Source organism: Coenobita brevimanus, chromosome 65 (assembly GCF_032717465.1).
Source record: "Coenobita brevimanus isolate Jiangsu-jjx chromosome 65, ASM3271746v2, whole genome shotgun sequence".
Taxonomy (NCBI): domain Eukaryota; kingdom Metazoa; phylum Arthropoda; class Malacostraca; order Decapoda; family Coenobitidae; genus Coenobita; species Coenobita brevimanus.
Window position 1 is genome coordinate 697,832 of NC_137018.1, and position 13,888 is coordinate 711,719.

At 38.6% G+C, this 13,888-nt stretch overlaps 1 protein-coding gene across 1 annotated transcript in view; it reads right to left on the reverse strand.

The window, feature by feature from the left end:
• Window positions 1–12,926: 12,926 nt before the first annotated feature.
• Window positions 12,927–13,888, reverse strand: part of Atg1 (serine/threonine-protein kinase unc-51-like protein Atg1) — a 180,701-nt gene continuing 179,739 nt past the window's right edge. The window contains exon 19 of the mRNA XM_080276333.1: window positions 12,927–13,823. Coding sequence (XP_080132459.1) covers window positions 13,608–13,823 — 216 coding nt within the window. The 3' untranslated portion in view covers window positions 12,927–13,607. The remainder of the gene's footprint in view (window positions 13,824–13,888) is intronic.

The window sequence follows — 13,888 nt, forward strand, 5'->3', positions numbered from 1 at the left end:
TTCGACTAAAAAAAAGGATTGATATCATTGCCCGCAGCTGCACATACCTTCTGACTGTCCCACCTGTCCTTATATATCCATTTACCTATGATCTCGTGTGCCTTATAATGACAGACAGACAGACAGACAAACAGACAGACAGAGATTTGAAAACAGGACTCAAAGGTGGACAGAGAATTTGCCCACGAAAGTATATCACCCGCTATCACTAAAAAACTAGATCTATAATATTTGTTAAAATAATCAGTTCTGCGATTTTTTCAAGTATCTTAAGGCCATGATAAAGGAGCGTCTTGTCTACCAAATGCAGTATTCCAAGTCAGTATCTCAGTCTGTTGCTGAAATATGGGCAAAAATGTGTTTCGACTAATGTTCTCTGACAATCGGAAGCATATCATCGCAGCTTCCCTAAAATCTACTCAGTTCAAGCCACATATCCTGGGGTACTGCCCACAAAGTTTGGATACAATTTGCCCACATGATTTTGAGATATTTTGGTAACAGACAGACACACACACAGACGCAGGCAATTACATGATCGCCTCGCTAGATGGGTAATAAATATGCGATAGTGAGAGAGAGAAGGGAGTAGCAAGCGTACTCTACATCTGTTGTCTTAGTACCCACAACACTCTATACATCAATGGGAACCCTCACATAATGCAGTAGCAGGGATAATATCACGGCTGAAGGAAGTTTGATGCAAATATAGGAGAGAATACCAAGTTCATTCCTATTGCTCCTCCATCTCTTCTGATATTTTCCTTCATCATTAATTTACTACTTTCTTGTTATTTTTTTCCCTTCCCTCGCCTGTACTGTATATTTCTCATTCCTCCCTCCCTCCAGGCATCCTTCTCATTCCCTTCCCTCTTTCCCCATTTTCCTCCCCTCCCCTTCTCCTCATCCTCCCTCCCTCTCTCCTTATTTCTCCCACCCTTCCCCCTCTCCGTATTCCCCCTCCCTCCCTCCCTTTTACCTCATCCTTTCACCAATCCCTCTCATCTCATCCCCACTCCTTGCCTTGACAACTGACCTGAATAATAAGATGCCAAAAACAGGAGAGAGAGAGAGAGAGAGAGAGAGAGAGAGAGAGAGAGAGAGAGAGAGAGAGAGAGAGAGGATATAAATGAAGGAAAGTTAACCCTCTCAGTATCAGGGCAATTCTTGTATTCTATTCTCGCTAACTTTACACGATTTCATTCATCTTAGAGTGAGTCCTCGCAGCCAAACAGTCTTAAAACCGGGGCCTTTAGCTCTCTCGTCGTCAGCACAACTCTAGCATACTGTTCTTAGCTATGGACGTTTTTATGTAGGCCTATTCAGTTCACATCCGTTCAAGTCCAACTGTTTCAGATTTTTGTGAATGAAGGACACCCGCAGACTTGTGCATGGAATTGTTCTTTATTTTTCCTTCCTCTGTTATTCTTTTGTACAATAATAATAATAATAATAATAATAATAATAATAATAAATTGAGGCGTCTGGCAATAGATAGATAGAATAATAATAAATATAATAATAATAATAATTTAGTAGTAGTAGTAGAATTAGTAGTAGTAGTAGTAGTAGTAGTAGTAGTAGTAGCAGTAGTAGTAGTAGTAGCAGCAGCAGTATCATCATTATCATTAGTATTGTTATTATTATTATTATAATTTTTATTATTATTATAATTATTATTATTATTGTTGTTACTATTAAAACAGCAACAATAACAACAGCAATACCGGTAATAATAATAATAATAATAATAATAATAATAATAATAATAGGACAGGGTGTTAGATACTATAGTCGCGGCGCACGACTCTGAGGTTGTCATTATCGTACCCTGGCAACCAACTATTCAAAAGTGTGTCTGATATCACGTCATATTATGCACGAATCATATTATTATGCACGAATGTATTATACACGAATATTATTATACACGAAATATACGCGAATCACATGCGTCTCATTATAAAAAAAAAATCAGACGCACTTTTGAATGGTAGGTTGCCAGGGCACGATAATGGCAACCTCAGAGTCGCGCGTCACGCCTACTGTATAATGTCGCTAAGCCTTTTAAACTCCGCAAAAACTCATTCACTGTATTTATGATCTGAGAATGAGATTAGGGCTCGTATTCTTGCTGGTTAAGGAGGCTCCCTAGCACCTCTTCCATGGCGATTTATTTTTCAAACCACCCATTCATAGTGTCTTTTATTGTTCTTATATCTCTTTAATCGAGACATAGATTGCATAAATAAGTTAAAATAACACAATGATGCAATGGTTTCAGAAATAAACCGGTAAGGAGGAGGTGTTAGGAAGCTTTTCAACCGCATGAGAATATGTTACTAGGAGTCCGAAGGTTGGATAGAATGACAGACGAAAGCGAAAAGAATAGACGAAATGAAAGAAAAATATGGTGTTCACTGTTTTCTTTTTAATCCGGCTAATAGTGGGCGAGTTTCTTTTATCTTAGGGAAAGCCAAACAGTCAAATGGCCAAACACTCTCTAGGCTCAAACATCAGGGTGCAGTGAACGTAGCTAGACCTTTCAACCCTCTTATCGTCACAACAGCTCTATATTAATTTGGGCTAAAACCAGACGGACTGATTAAGTGTAGGATGATATTTAGGTTTCTTAGTATTGATGCAATTCGTTATTCTTCTCATGTGGAGTAAGGATGGTGATGATGATGATGATGATGATGATGATGATGATGAGGAGGAGGAGGAGGAGGAGTTGAGAAAGTGGAGGAAAATTTCAGGTGGAGAAGTGTCTGATGAAGAGGAGAATATGAGAAGAAGGAGAGTATGAGGAACAGGAGGAGAGGGTGGGGAGGAAGAAAGGGTGAAGAGGATGAAGAGAGTGTTAGGAAGACTAGAGCGTGTATGCAGAAGAGGGAGGACAAGAAGAAGGAGGAGCACTAGGATAAGGAGGAAGAAGCGTAGGAGAGTGTGATGCGTGTGCAGTGTGGTGGGTGGTGGTGGTGGTGGTGACAGGAAGTTTCAAAGGAGGAAGTCAGGAAGGGGAAAATGAGGGGGGAAGTGAAGTGGAAGAGCAGCTGAAGGAGGAAGAGGAAGAAGCAGGAGAAGAGAGGACGGTAAGGATGGAGGGGGAGGAAAAGATAGGAAGAGGAGGAGCAAGGAGGGGATGGAAAAAGATGTGAAAGGAAAGGAGTGAGAGATAGAGGGAAGGCAAGAGAAGACAAGAATAAGAAAGAAAAAGAAGAGGATGAGAACGGGGAGGTAGAAGAGGAGGAGGAGACGGAGAAAGAGAGGAGCAGAGAGGGAGGGGAAAAGAAAAGTACTGAGGTAGATGAGGAGGAGAAGAAAAGGGCAGGAAATTAGAATGGTGACGAGAGGGGCAGGTGTGGTGGGCAAGCTTATGGTAAAATAATTGTCATACGAGAGAGATGACTGGGGAACGAGAATCAGTATTATAGCCTTAGCATATTATCAACACCCAACAACATGCTCAACATAAATATCAAACAAGCTGTGGAAAACAGCCCTTTACTCCTTGACTCGTGATTTTTCCCCCTGTAGACGAGTATAATTCTTCAGCTCCAGAACAGCACATATCAGTGAAGGAGTCAGTCAACATGTATATCTGATCCTTACAGTTCGAAAAATGACCTCTAAGGTGAATTAAATTGTCTGGCAGAAGGAATCATAAAATAATAATACGTCCTCTGAACTATATATATATATATATATATATATATATATATATATATATATATATATATATATATATATATACATATAATTCTCGTGATCTAAACTTCCCATCTCTTCATCTCGAATGCTGAGTTGTAAAAACAGACTGACACTAGATTATGATGCTAGTCACAAAGAAGTGCCATGGAAAACAAGTAGAGAGGCAGGATTGTCTCTTTCTAACAGAGCTACGTGAGATAAGCTGCAAACGGACAAAAATTGGGCCAAGTTAGAGTAAATACAGTATAATTACAGTGTCTTGATGTGTTCCATGACGAGTTCAGCTACTGAGAGACAACTATATCTCTTTTCACTCGAGGACGTCATATTTGAGTAGTATTTCCTACCTCCATGATATTTAACCCAAAACTGCCATTGATATCTATGAGCTTACTGTAATTCATCTATACAAAGCACATACGCGTATAAAGCTCAAAACTAATAAGTACAAAGAAAAATAATCACACAGCATTATTACCGTCCTTTCGATGCTATTCTTTTTTAGTGTAGGTAATAGCTAAGATAGTAATCCTTTTGGTCAAAGACAAGGATAAAGCAAGAAAGCCCCTCTAATACACCCACGTAACCTTCTGGCCATAGCCAGCAGGATATAGTGGGAAGGACTACCCCGCAGCATGAAAAGGTGTTATGGAAATTTTTGAGAAAGGTATGAATGAGAATAACATTCAGCATCAAAGGCGTAGCTAAGGGGGGGCACGTGCCCCCACATGAAAATCCTGTGCCCCCCCAGGTGCCCCACCACGGCTCATCTAAGGTCTTATTTCAAATAAGCCTTTTATTGAGCATAAGTACAGGTATTATATAATTATCATTAGTTAAGTTTTCTAAATACATCATATGATAACTATAACTGTTTCTGTCATTATGCACGCTAATAACTTTATATTTTACCGGATAATTTGTGGAAAAATTAAATAGTCGGCGCTCTACTTACCGTCAGGGTCAGTTTTCTTTCTTTCAATCAATCAATTATTTCCTGTGGCACCCCACGGGATGCATAGGGCCTCAATGAACTCTCTCCACCAATATTTGTCTCTTGCCATCTCCTTCAGGTCCCACCAACACTCCTCTCCTGCTTCTTTTTTCATTGTCCTCAAGCAGGTTTCCCTCGGCCTACCTCTACCTCTTCTTCCTCTAGCAGTCCACTCTGGCACATCCTGTATTAAACTACCTTCTTTTCTGTATATGTGCCCCAGCCACTTCCAGCGAGACAGTCTCACATATTCAATAACTGGTTCCACTCTCGTAATATCCCTTACTCTTGCATTTGTAACTCTGTCTTGCCACTTTACCCCAAGAATCCTTCTCAGTATTTTATTTTCAAATCCTAATACTTTCTGATCTATTGCAATTGTATTGTACCATGACTCATGCCCATAAATTAAAATTGGTCTAACCATGGACTTGTAAATTTTCACTTTCGTTACCGGTCCTTTATTTTATGCAATTTCGAATCTTTTATTGATATTCTGAATAATTAATCAGATGAATGATTAGTTAAATGTATATTAATATTTGTAATGCTTAGTAAATTATTATATAAGAAACCAACAATAAACTGAGACTATGTAATAATTTTATATTTCTCGGAAGACTCGAATGCTAGTAGCGGACGTTTCATACAGTTTCATTCAAGCTTCCTTGTTCGCTGTTGATAGTGGAGTAGAGGAGGACGGGGAGTGTCAGCTGTCGATGATAGTGGTACGAGAGGCAATGCAAGGAGGTACGATTATTTTTGCATTTTTGATGCTTACAGATGTTCCATTGTTAGCTGTTGAGAAACCGCAACCGTCGCCAATTGGATAACATGCCAAGGCCATCATCGAACATTACCAGCAATAGTTTAGGTACTGGCCTATATACCCAAGGTTTCCTGGTATTTGTTTAGAGTACGGTAGCGGACAATAATAATTCGTCAGCAAAGAACTAGCAATTTTTTCTCGAGATTCTTGTGATTGGACGATTCTGTCGGAATGCGAGAATTTAGTCAACTTTAGTAGACTAAATTTCATTAAATTGCTGAACTTTAGTGAATTTTTACCCCTCCCCCACGTAGATATTGGTTTGTTTACATTACCACGTCGGCAAGACACTGGCCCACGCTCATTCAGTGTTGCCAACAAATACTTGGGGAAATTTGACGTTGGATACCGAAAAATCTTAAGAAATCTGTAGCCAACAGTTTATAGCCGTGTTTTGTAATTATGCTAACTAAAGAACCTAACCAAACCTAACCCAAAAGTAACCAACGAGTTATAGCCGTGTTTTGTAATTATGCTAACTAAAGAACCTAACCTAACCTAAAAGTAGCCAAGAAGTAATAGCCGTGTTTTGTCATTATGTTAACTAAACAGGTTAGCTTAGGTTGTTTGAATGATAAAACGGCTATAAATTGTTGCCCTCTGAATTTACCAACAGTATAAGAGAATTCAATTAAGCTTTGGGCACTGGAGGGGAAGGAGAAAGAGAAAGGGAGCAGGGGACTGATGAGAGGCAATTTGTATGTGACTGTGTGTGTGTGTGTGTGTGTGTAAGAGAGAGAGAGGGGAGGGGATCAGCAATTCCAATACTCAAACGTCCCTCATAACTCCTACCTATCCCCGGAAAGGCAGATGACAAACTACACCCCTGAGATGAGCTTGTGACCGTAAAAACATTGCTAAGACAAAATACTCAAAAGGCAAAGGTAATAGAATACGTGCCCACCCCTTCAGTCCCATGATGGCTATTTTTTATATATATGTGTGCTACGTATTTCTCACACAGAAGGGCTTAATGAAGGCTACATATAATAACTCTCTCTCTCTCTCTCTCTCTCACACACACACACACACACACACACACACAATAAAGTCGTCAAACGGTGACAACAGTATAATAATTCAGTGCCATCATACTGAGTACGAATATTAAAAAGGATTAGACGTAATAAAATGCAAGACAGTAACACAGTGGGATGGAATGAGAAAAGTGAAAGGTGGAGTCAGTAATCAGAGTTGTCTATACTGGCTTCACTAAATAGCCGAGTTGCTTAATGCTTGGTTTTTCTACTACCATGTTTTCCTCCTGGGTGCATAGGTCTTCTTCACCACCCATTCCTTTAGCATCATGTCACATACCACTACTCTGTGTTGCTGCACACTCCTCGCTCCCTACAACTACTTCGCCGACATCTTATCAGCCCTCCTGACCAGGAAATAGTCAATGTGGCTACTGTTATCTCCAGTCTCACATGTAATCAGCCTACTTTTTTTTTTTCGTTTCCCAAAAATGCACGTTGCACACAATCATCTTCACTGCCTCCCCATATTCAAGTATCCTTTCCTCTTCCACATTCCTCATATCGCATGTGCATCCCCCATGTAGGCTACCCCTTGATATCCTTGAGATACTTCACCCACATTACCAATTAAATTCCCACCCAAAACTGCAATCTCCTCATCCCCCATGCCACCAACCACATACAGTATACCATCATTTCAGAATCTATTTTTTTCTTCATCATCCAAGCTAACCTGTGAAGCATACACCATTATAACTGAAATCATGAGTTACCAAACAATATTTTCACTGCTCTAATCCTTTCATTTGCTCTCATTACATTCTAGATCCAAATATATACTCTCAAAGGAACCATTTGTTACTAATGCAATATGTGGCACTGCATGATCTGCATGCAGCTGGATGGGTAAAAGAGGGTAACATAATTTGAATCTTTCTGCACCGAAACAAGTAATACTTAACCTGGAGATTACTTTCATGGCCTTCTTCTATCCTCACAAAGCAGATTCTAATAGAGTAATAGCTCCAAGCTTGTCTACTCTTGATGGGACACTAAAAGGAGTGTATGATGGATGGATGTTATGCAATGGAAAGTAAAAGACAAATGTCTGTAATATCTTTATTTCATGTAACTTTTTTGCTCTATTGTGTTTATAATAAGAATATAAAATGACAGCCCCATCTGGGCATTGTACTAGTTGCAAGAGTAAATAATGTCCACCAGCATCGTTTATATATTTACAGAGACACTTGTTGGGGTTGGGCTAGTATACCTGGGTACTGTGCTCTGATGGGTTAATATACCTGGTACTGTGCACTGATGGGCCCATGTTATGCAGGGCAGCAGCAGTAACCAGGCTAACTGGTATTCCAGGGAAGCAGCACACACCATCAAAGACAACTGACACCTCAGAACAGCACAACTGCTTGGCCCTCCACCCTCTACCTTCACACTACACATGACTTGTATTCCCTGTCTTCCTTATCATGTTAAAATGATGAACTGATAAGTATTTCTGAGTTATTCAGTCATATGTATAATGATAACTTCATATACAACCAACCAAAAATCAGACTTCTTTAAATCTACTGTACTGCTTATAATGTGGTTTGTCCTAACCAAAAATATATATATATCAACAATATTCTATGTTTCAAAATGATTTCTTTTAATACTGCAGTGCTCTAATAAGTGTAGAAACAGAGGCTTAACCATCAGGAACCAGAACACTGGAACTGGTAACTTGGGCTACTGAAGACTGTCTACACTTCAACTCACAGTTAACCATGATACTAGCTCCTTAACTTTTAGTATTTCTGTCCTTTACAGAACAAATAAATGCTGAATGGCCCTGCATCCTACAATATACAGCTCCACTATACACACCCATTCGCAATATTTTTGCTCTTGCAGCTCTTACAGTAATATGATTAATTATTGTGTAAAAAATCTCGCGAACATAAGAACAAACAGATCACAGATGTGGTTGGTGGGTGATGAGGCAGCAGCTGGTGCCTCCACCCTAGCAGTAACCTGTGCCATCAGGTAGACACTGGCCAGAGGATAATCGGATATCACCCAGTGCCTCACCAGCCAAGGGAATGGTGTTGGTGGTGGCTGGGTGATATATGCCAGGTGGCAGGCAAGCAGCCAACTGCACTCCACTACACTCACATGGCTCAGCTGGCCACTCACTTTGTAAGTTACTAATAATAATAAATGAAATCTGCATGCTTATGAGTATAATTATGACATAAACAAATTTGTTTCCTCAAAAGTACTGTAGATACAATAGTACTTTCATTTGGGTCTGAAGTGCACACTGGTTAGGTCACATACACTGACATAGCACAAAGACAATCATGTGTCCATGTCAGAAGTCCTATTACCTACGCAAAATAACTATCAACTAAGCACGAGATCTCAGGAGACACTTGTCTCTTTGTTGTGAAGTGGGCAGACACAGGTTGCTCATCTCAACATACAGTATACCCACTCAAATGCCCATACACAATTATTGCGACTAGAGAAATAAATATAAAAACACAGGAGATGCCTGCTAATAGTATTTATCATTCACATCACAATGGAAAAGCACTTCACACAAAATAAGACACTATTACAGAGGGGCTTCATGCAGTATCCGATATCATAGTGGCTCACAAGCTTACATCCTATATACTACTATCAATTTTACGGATTACATACAGTATTCAACCAAATGCACAAATCAATTCTACCTAATTGCAAGGGTTTGGTATAATATTAACTTGTCAAGGGCCACTACAACATCACTATGAGACAGCCATCTTGCCATCACTGTCTGATATTATGAACAAGAAGCACTGTACATAAAAAAAAATATATATGTACACATACATAATAAATTAAAATAATATGAGAGAAAGGCAGAAAAAAAAATATATTTTTTCATTGCATAAGGTCAAATGCCAGGACAAATACGATGGGCCAGTGTGGAGAAGGAATTAGTATGAGCTGGAGTCTGGTGGTGCCACAGTTGTATAGCATTATCCCACCTCCACCCCACCAACACTCACACATCTTTACTCGTGGTAGTCATTTACTAGCAGTACTTGAATTAACTCTAATCAATGTCTGCTTACAAAATAGTGAAGTTCTCAACTGCAAATAAGTACAAATCATAATATTACAATATCCAGTACTATCTGTACACAACTGAAATCTGTCAGCTTCATCTGTAATACTGAAATATTCCATTCCAAAAACTAAATAAAACCAAGTGAGAATTACAGTACCTCCAACCAATACGGTACTGTATTTGCACAACATCGCCCCCAATCACACCCATACATGCATTAATGTGCTAACCAAAAGACTTTGTGGCAATAAAATCTTAAGCTACATTTTTTCCTGAGTAATATATAGATTTGAAAGACAAATACAATAGCAGAAATAAACCAACTCTTGCATTATATCCATGTGCATCACCTTGCATTAGACATCAGAGTTAAACTCACACCCATGCAACAAACATTAGATAATATGAAATTCTCAGTACCCCTACTCATTTGTAAATGTTAGGCTCAATGGATGAAAAGTTCCACAACACTGAGGACATTTTCTTTACTGACCACAATGCATCATGATGTAAATTAAGACAAGAGTGCCTAACTTCATTTGGCCTGTCCCAACCCAACACAACCAAACATATCACATTTCTTTAACCTAACCTGATTCAACATATGCGTAACTATCCTTACTAACCTGGTACTGCTAAGTTAGGTTAGGTTCAGTTACATGAGGTGGGGTGAGGTGAAGTGAAGTGAGGCTTGGTTAGGTTAGAGTAGGCTAAGGTATGCTATCAGGTGAGGATGTAACAGGTTAAGTTTGGTGACAGGTTAAGTTTGGTTTGGTTAGGAGGATTCTCTTTTGGATTATTTTGTAAACATTTTCACGATGCACTGAGGAACAATCTGGTCATTGAGCCAAAGATTTGCAAAATACATCCTCTGAAAACAGGTTAGTTTCAGTAAAGTTACTATTAACCAAAAATACAACAAATAAATACCTTGATTTTCAAATAATAAATCACATTTTAATAGAACTTTCCTAAAATTACAAGATGCATCTACCTATATATTTTCTACAAAAAGAAAAAAAAAAAATTGCACAGCACCAAACTCAAGAAGCATATTAAAAGACAAATACCTTCCACACATCTTTTCCCCAGTACTAGCAGTCTCATGAGCAGGTGAGGTGAGCACAGTCCAGTGTTGTAACAGTTCATTCATATTTCACACAACACTCCCATTTTCACACCCACAAGTTTCATTCATCACTGAAAACTGCTGAGAATAATATCCACAAAAGGATTATATGGGCCAGGAAGGGAAAGCCTCCGCAACATAAGTTACTACAGTAGCTACTTTATGCATATAGTATGAGTGATATTTATGCTTTTCTTACTGCAAGACATCATAATGAAATACTGTATAAAGGACAGTGAGTAATAAAGTACAACAGGCTCCCAGCTAGTATATACCCTATTTTGAAGGTATGCCCTCCCTCCCCCCTCCCCAAGGCTACACCAAGGCTGTCACTGTCTAACACCTGTTGACCCAGCCCTCACCACCTCTCTCTCATGTGCTCTACACCCAAAAGGCCAAGTGTTCTAGGCCAAAAGTGGAGTTATATTCATGTTGAGTTTGAAAATGTGGGTAAATGTTATGGATACAATATGAATTTGTATTTCCATTATTATGTTGAATCCTACTTGGCACATCTTAAGAGCACATCAACAATTGCAACATTATATTCAGCAGCTGGGTGAAGAAGTTAGAAAACATCAACACTGGTGTACAGTACTGCACTACATCAACTACCACACTACAGTAATAGTCCACTTACCCAACTCACCAGGCATCTCAATAACTTCTCATAACTGAATGAACAAAATATTATGGATACCTAATTGTTTTTATTCATAATAAAATAACATTTCAACACAGTTGATTATATTTTTCTGTTTAACTTTTCAAATTGTGTTAAGATCTAGCCTTCCTCAGTTTCATTTCCCTTTTAGAGCAAAATATATAATCTGATGCAGGAAAAAATGAACAAATGAAACACTAATCTCTCAATAAATGTTGAATTAGATGCCTTGATCCCTTGGAAGTCAGGTAAGGGGATCTTTACAGTATTTGTGTCAACCATAGGAATATGGCCTAACAGCCAAATTTTATCAATATGCTGTACACTGTATAACCTATTAAATCTTGAGGAAACGTAAGGCCATAACTGTCATCATCTATGTATGTCTGGTTAACATTTAAAAATACATATTTATATCTGATACGAAAAAAGGCAAAGGAATCATTTTCATGAAGAACGCTCAGCCATTTGAGGTTCATCTGACTGCTAGCTTATCAATACTAGTCTCATGAAAGTCAGATTAAATGAGCTTGGCAGAACACTGGAAACATAGTAACTTTACAACATACAGCTGCTCTTACATCTATCCACATTACTGCTCAATACACAAATCAGACACTCCTTCCTCATTCCTCCTGTACTGTACTGTCATGGCAATCACAGAATTATATGAATGTATTTTCCAACATCTCACCACCACCCTGACATGACCCAATAGTTTGCAGGGGTGTGTGTGCGCAGGTGATGGTGTATCTGAGCTCAATAAGGGAGTGGTTATCCACCAACAATAATTCGAGCTGATGGTGTAGTGGTCCAGTATTCATGTACAAATGATTAATATACTGCAAATGGTATACAGTATTAAGCACACAAAACATAGCGAGCCTTAAACAGGTCAGTGTGTGGAACAATTCTATGACAATGCTTGCAGGTACAGTACTACTGTAACCGCCAGGCAATGACATTACAAAATATGTTTTATGATGTGGATGCCTACACAATCAAGATGAACTGGGAAGCATTGTTATCACTACTTGCTCAAGATGCATTATTTAATGTACATACTGGCCTTATTGGGTACCTTCAATTTACAAGCTAAAGCAATCAAGAGGCTTCAGAGAGCTTTTTATGTTAATTATACTAGAGATGCTTGGATAAACCTTAGTTTATTCACCCGTACACTCTTGAATTAACCGGATGCTGCCACTGCCTAAAATCCAAACAAAACTTTTCTGATTTTCCAGTACTTTGTAAACTCAGTCGGTTATTTTGTTTGTGCATTTACCGGCATGCATATATATATATATACATATATATATATATATATATATATATATATATATAAATATATATATATATATATATATATATACATATATATATATATATATACATATATATATATATATATATATATATATATATATATATATATATATATATATATATATATATATATATATATATATATATAATCATGAATCGAGTACGGATTAACCACTAATGACATGAACTGATACACTCTCCATGCCAAAACTTATGCATCACATGTCTGTCTTAATTACATCACTTTCTTGTTACACACTGCATTTCATATTACACTCATGTTCAAGGCAAACTTTAATTAACTGTTGTTTCTATGTACATAAATATACTGCACTTTCTTAAATAAAGTGGCTTTCACATGTTCATATCAAGAAAATTTGAGCTTGATAACTACTGAACGTACTACTACTTTAGCCAGTTTGTTTCTAATGATACATTTCACCACCAACAGCATCCTTCTGCATTTGTCTACACCTGCTTGTCATATTCCACCCACACCATGCTTATCATTAAGTTTTACCAGCTCCCTATTTGTCAGTAAGTTCTACCAGGCACTTTTACACAAGTGGCTCAAGCACAACATGGCTAAAACCTTGTGTGTTCAGGCCTGGTGTCAGACCTGGTGTGACTCGAGTCCAGTGTGGAGACCTTCTTTGACTTGCTTCTTGCAGCTCCAGCCTTGATGTGGTTCATGTGGTTGAAATGTTGTTAATTCAAACCTGACGTGGCTACAGTGTCATCAATCTTTGTGCAACTAAAACCTGAAGTAGCTCAAGCCTTATGTATCTCATGCCTCAAGTGACTCAGGCCTTGTGTATCTCTGGCTTGAAATTGTAAATGGTGAAACAGTTCAGGCCTGGTTGGTGTTGTAGGCATGGACAACGCCCTGTTCGTGGAGAAGGAAGAGCCGTCTCTCAACAGCTTGCTTGTAGCGAGTAAGAAGGCAACGGTCTGCATCATGGGCTACCTGCTGGGCTAGAGCATGAAGCAAGATCTGGGCAGTCTGGTAGCGACGGAAGCATTCTTCAGGTTTACCAAACAGCTCATCTAGTGCAGCACTCTGGCACTGTGGCAAGACAAGAAAATACTGTTAAAAACATAGTTGCTGAAAGACTGGGATTGTATCAGCAA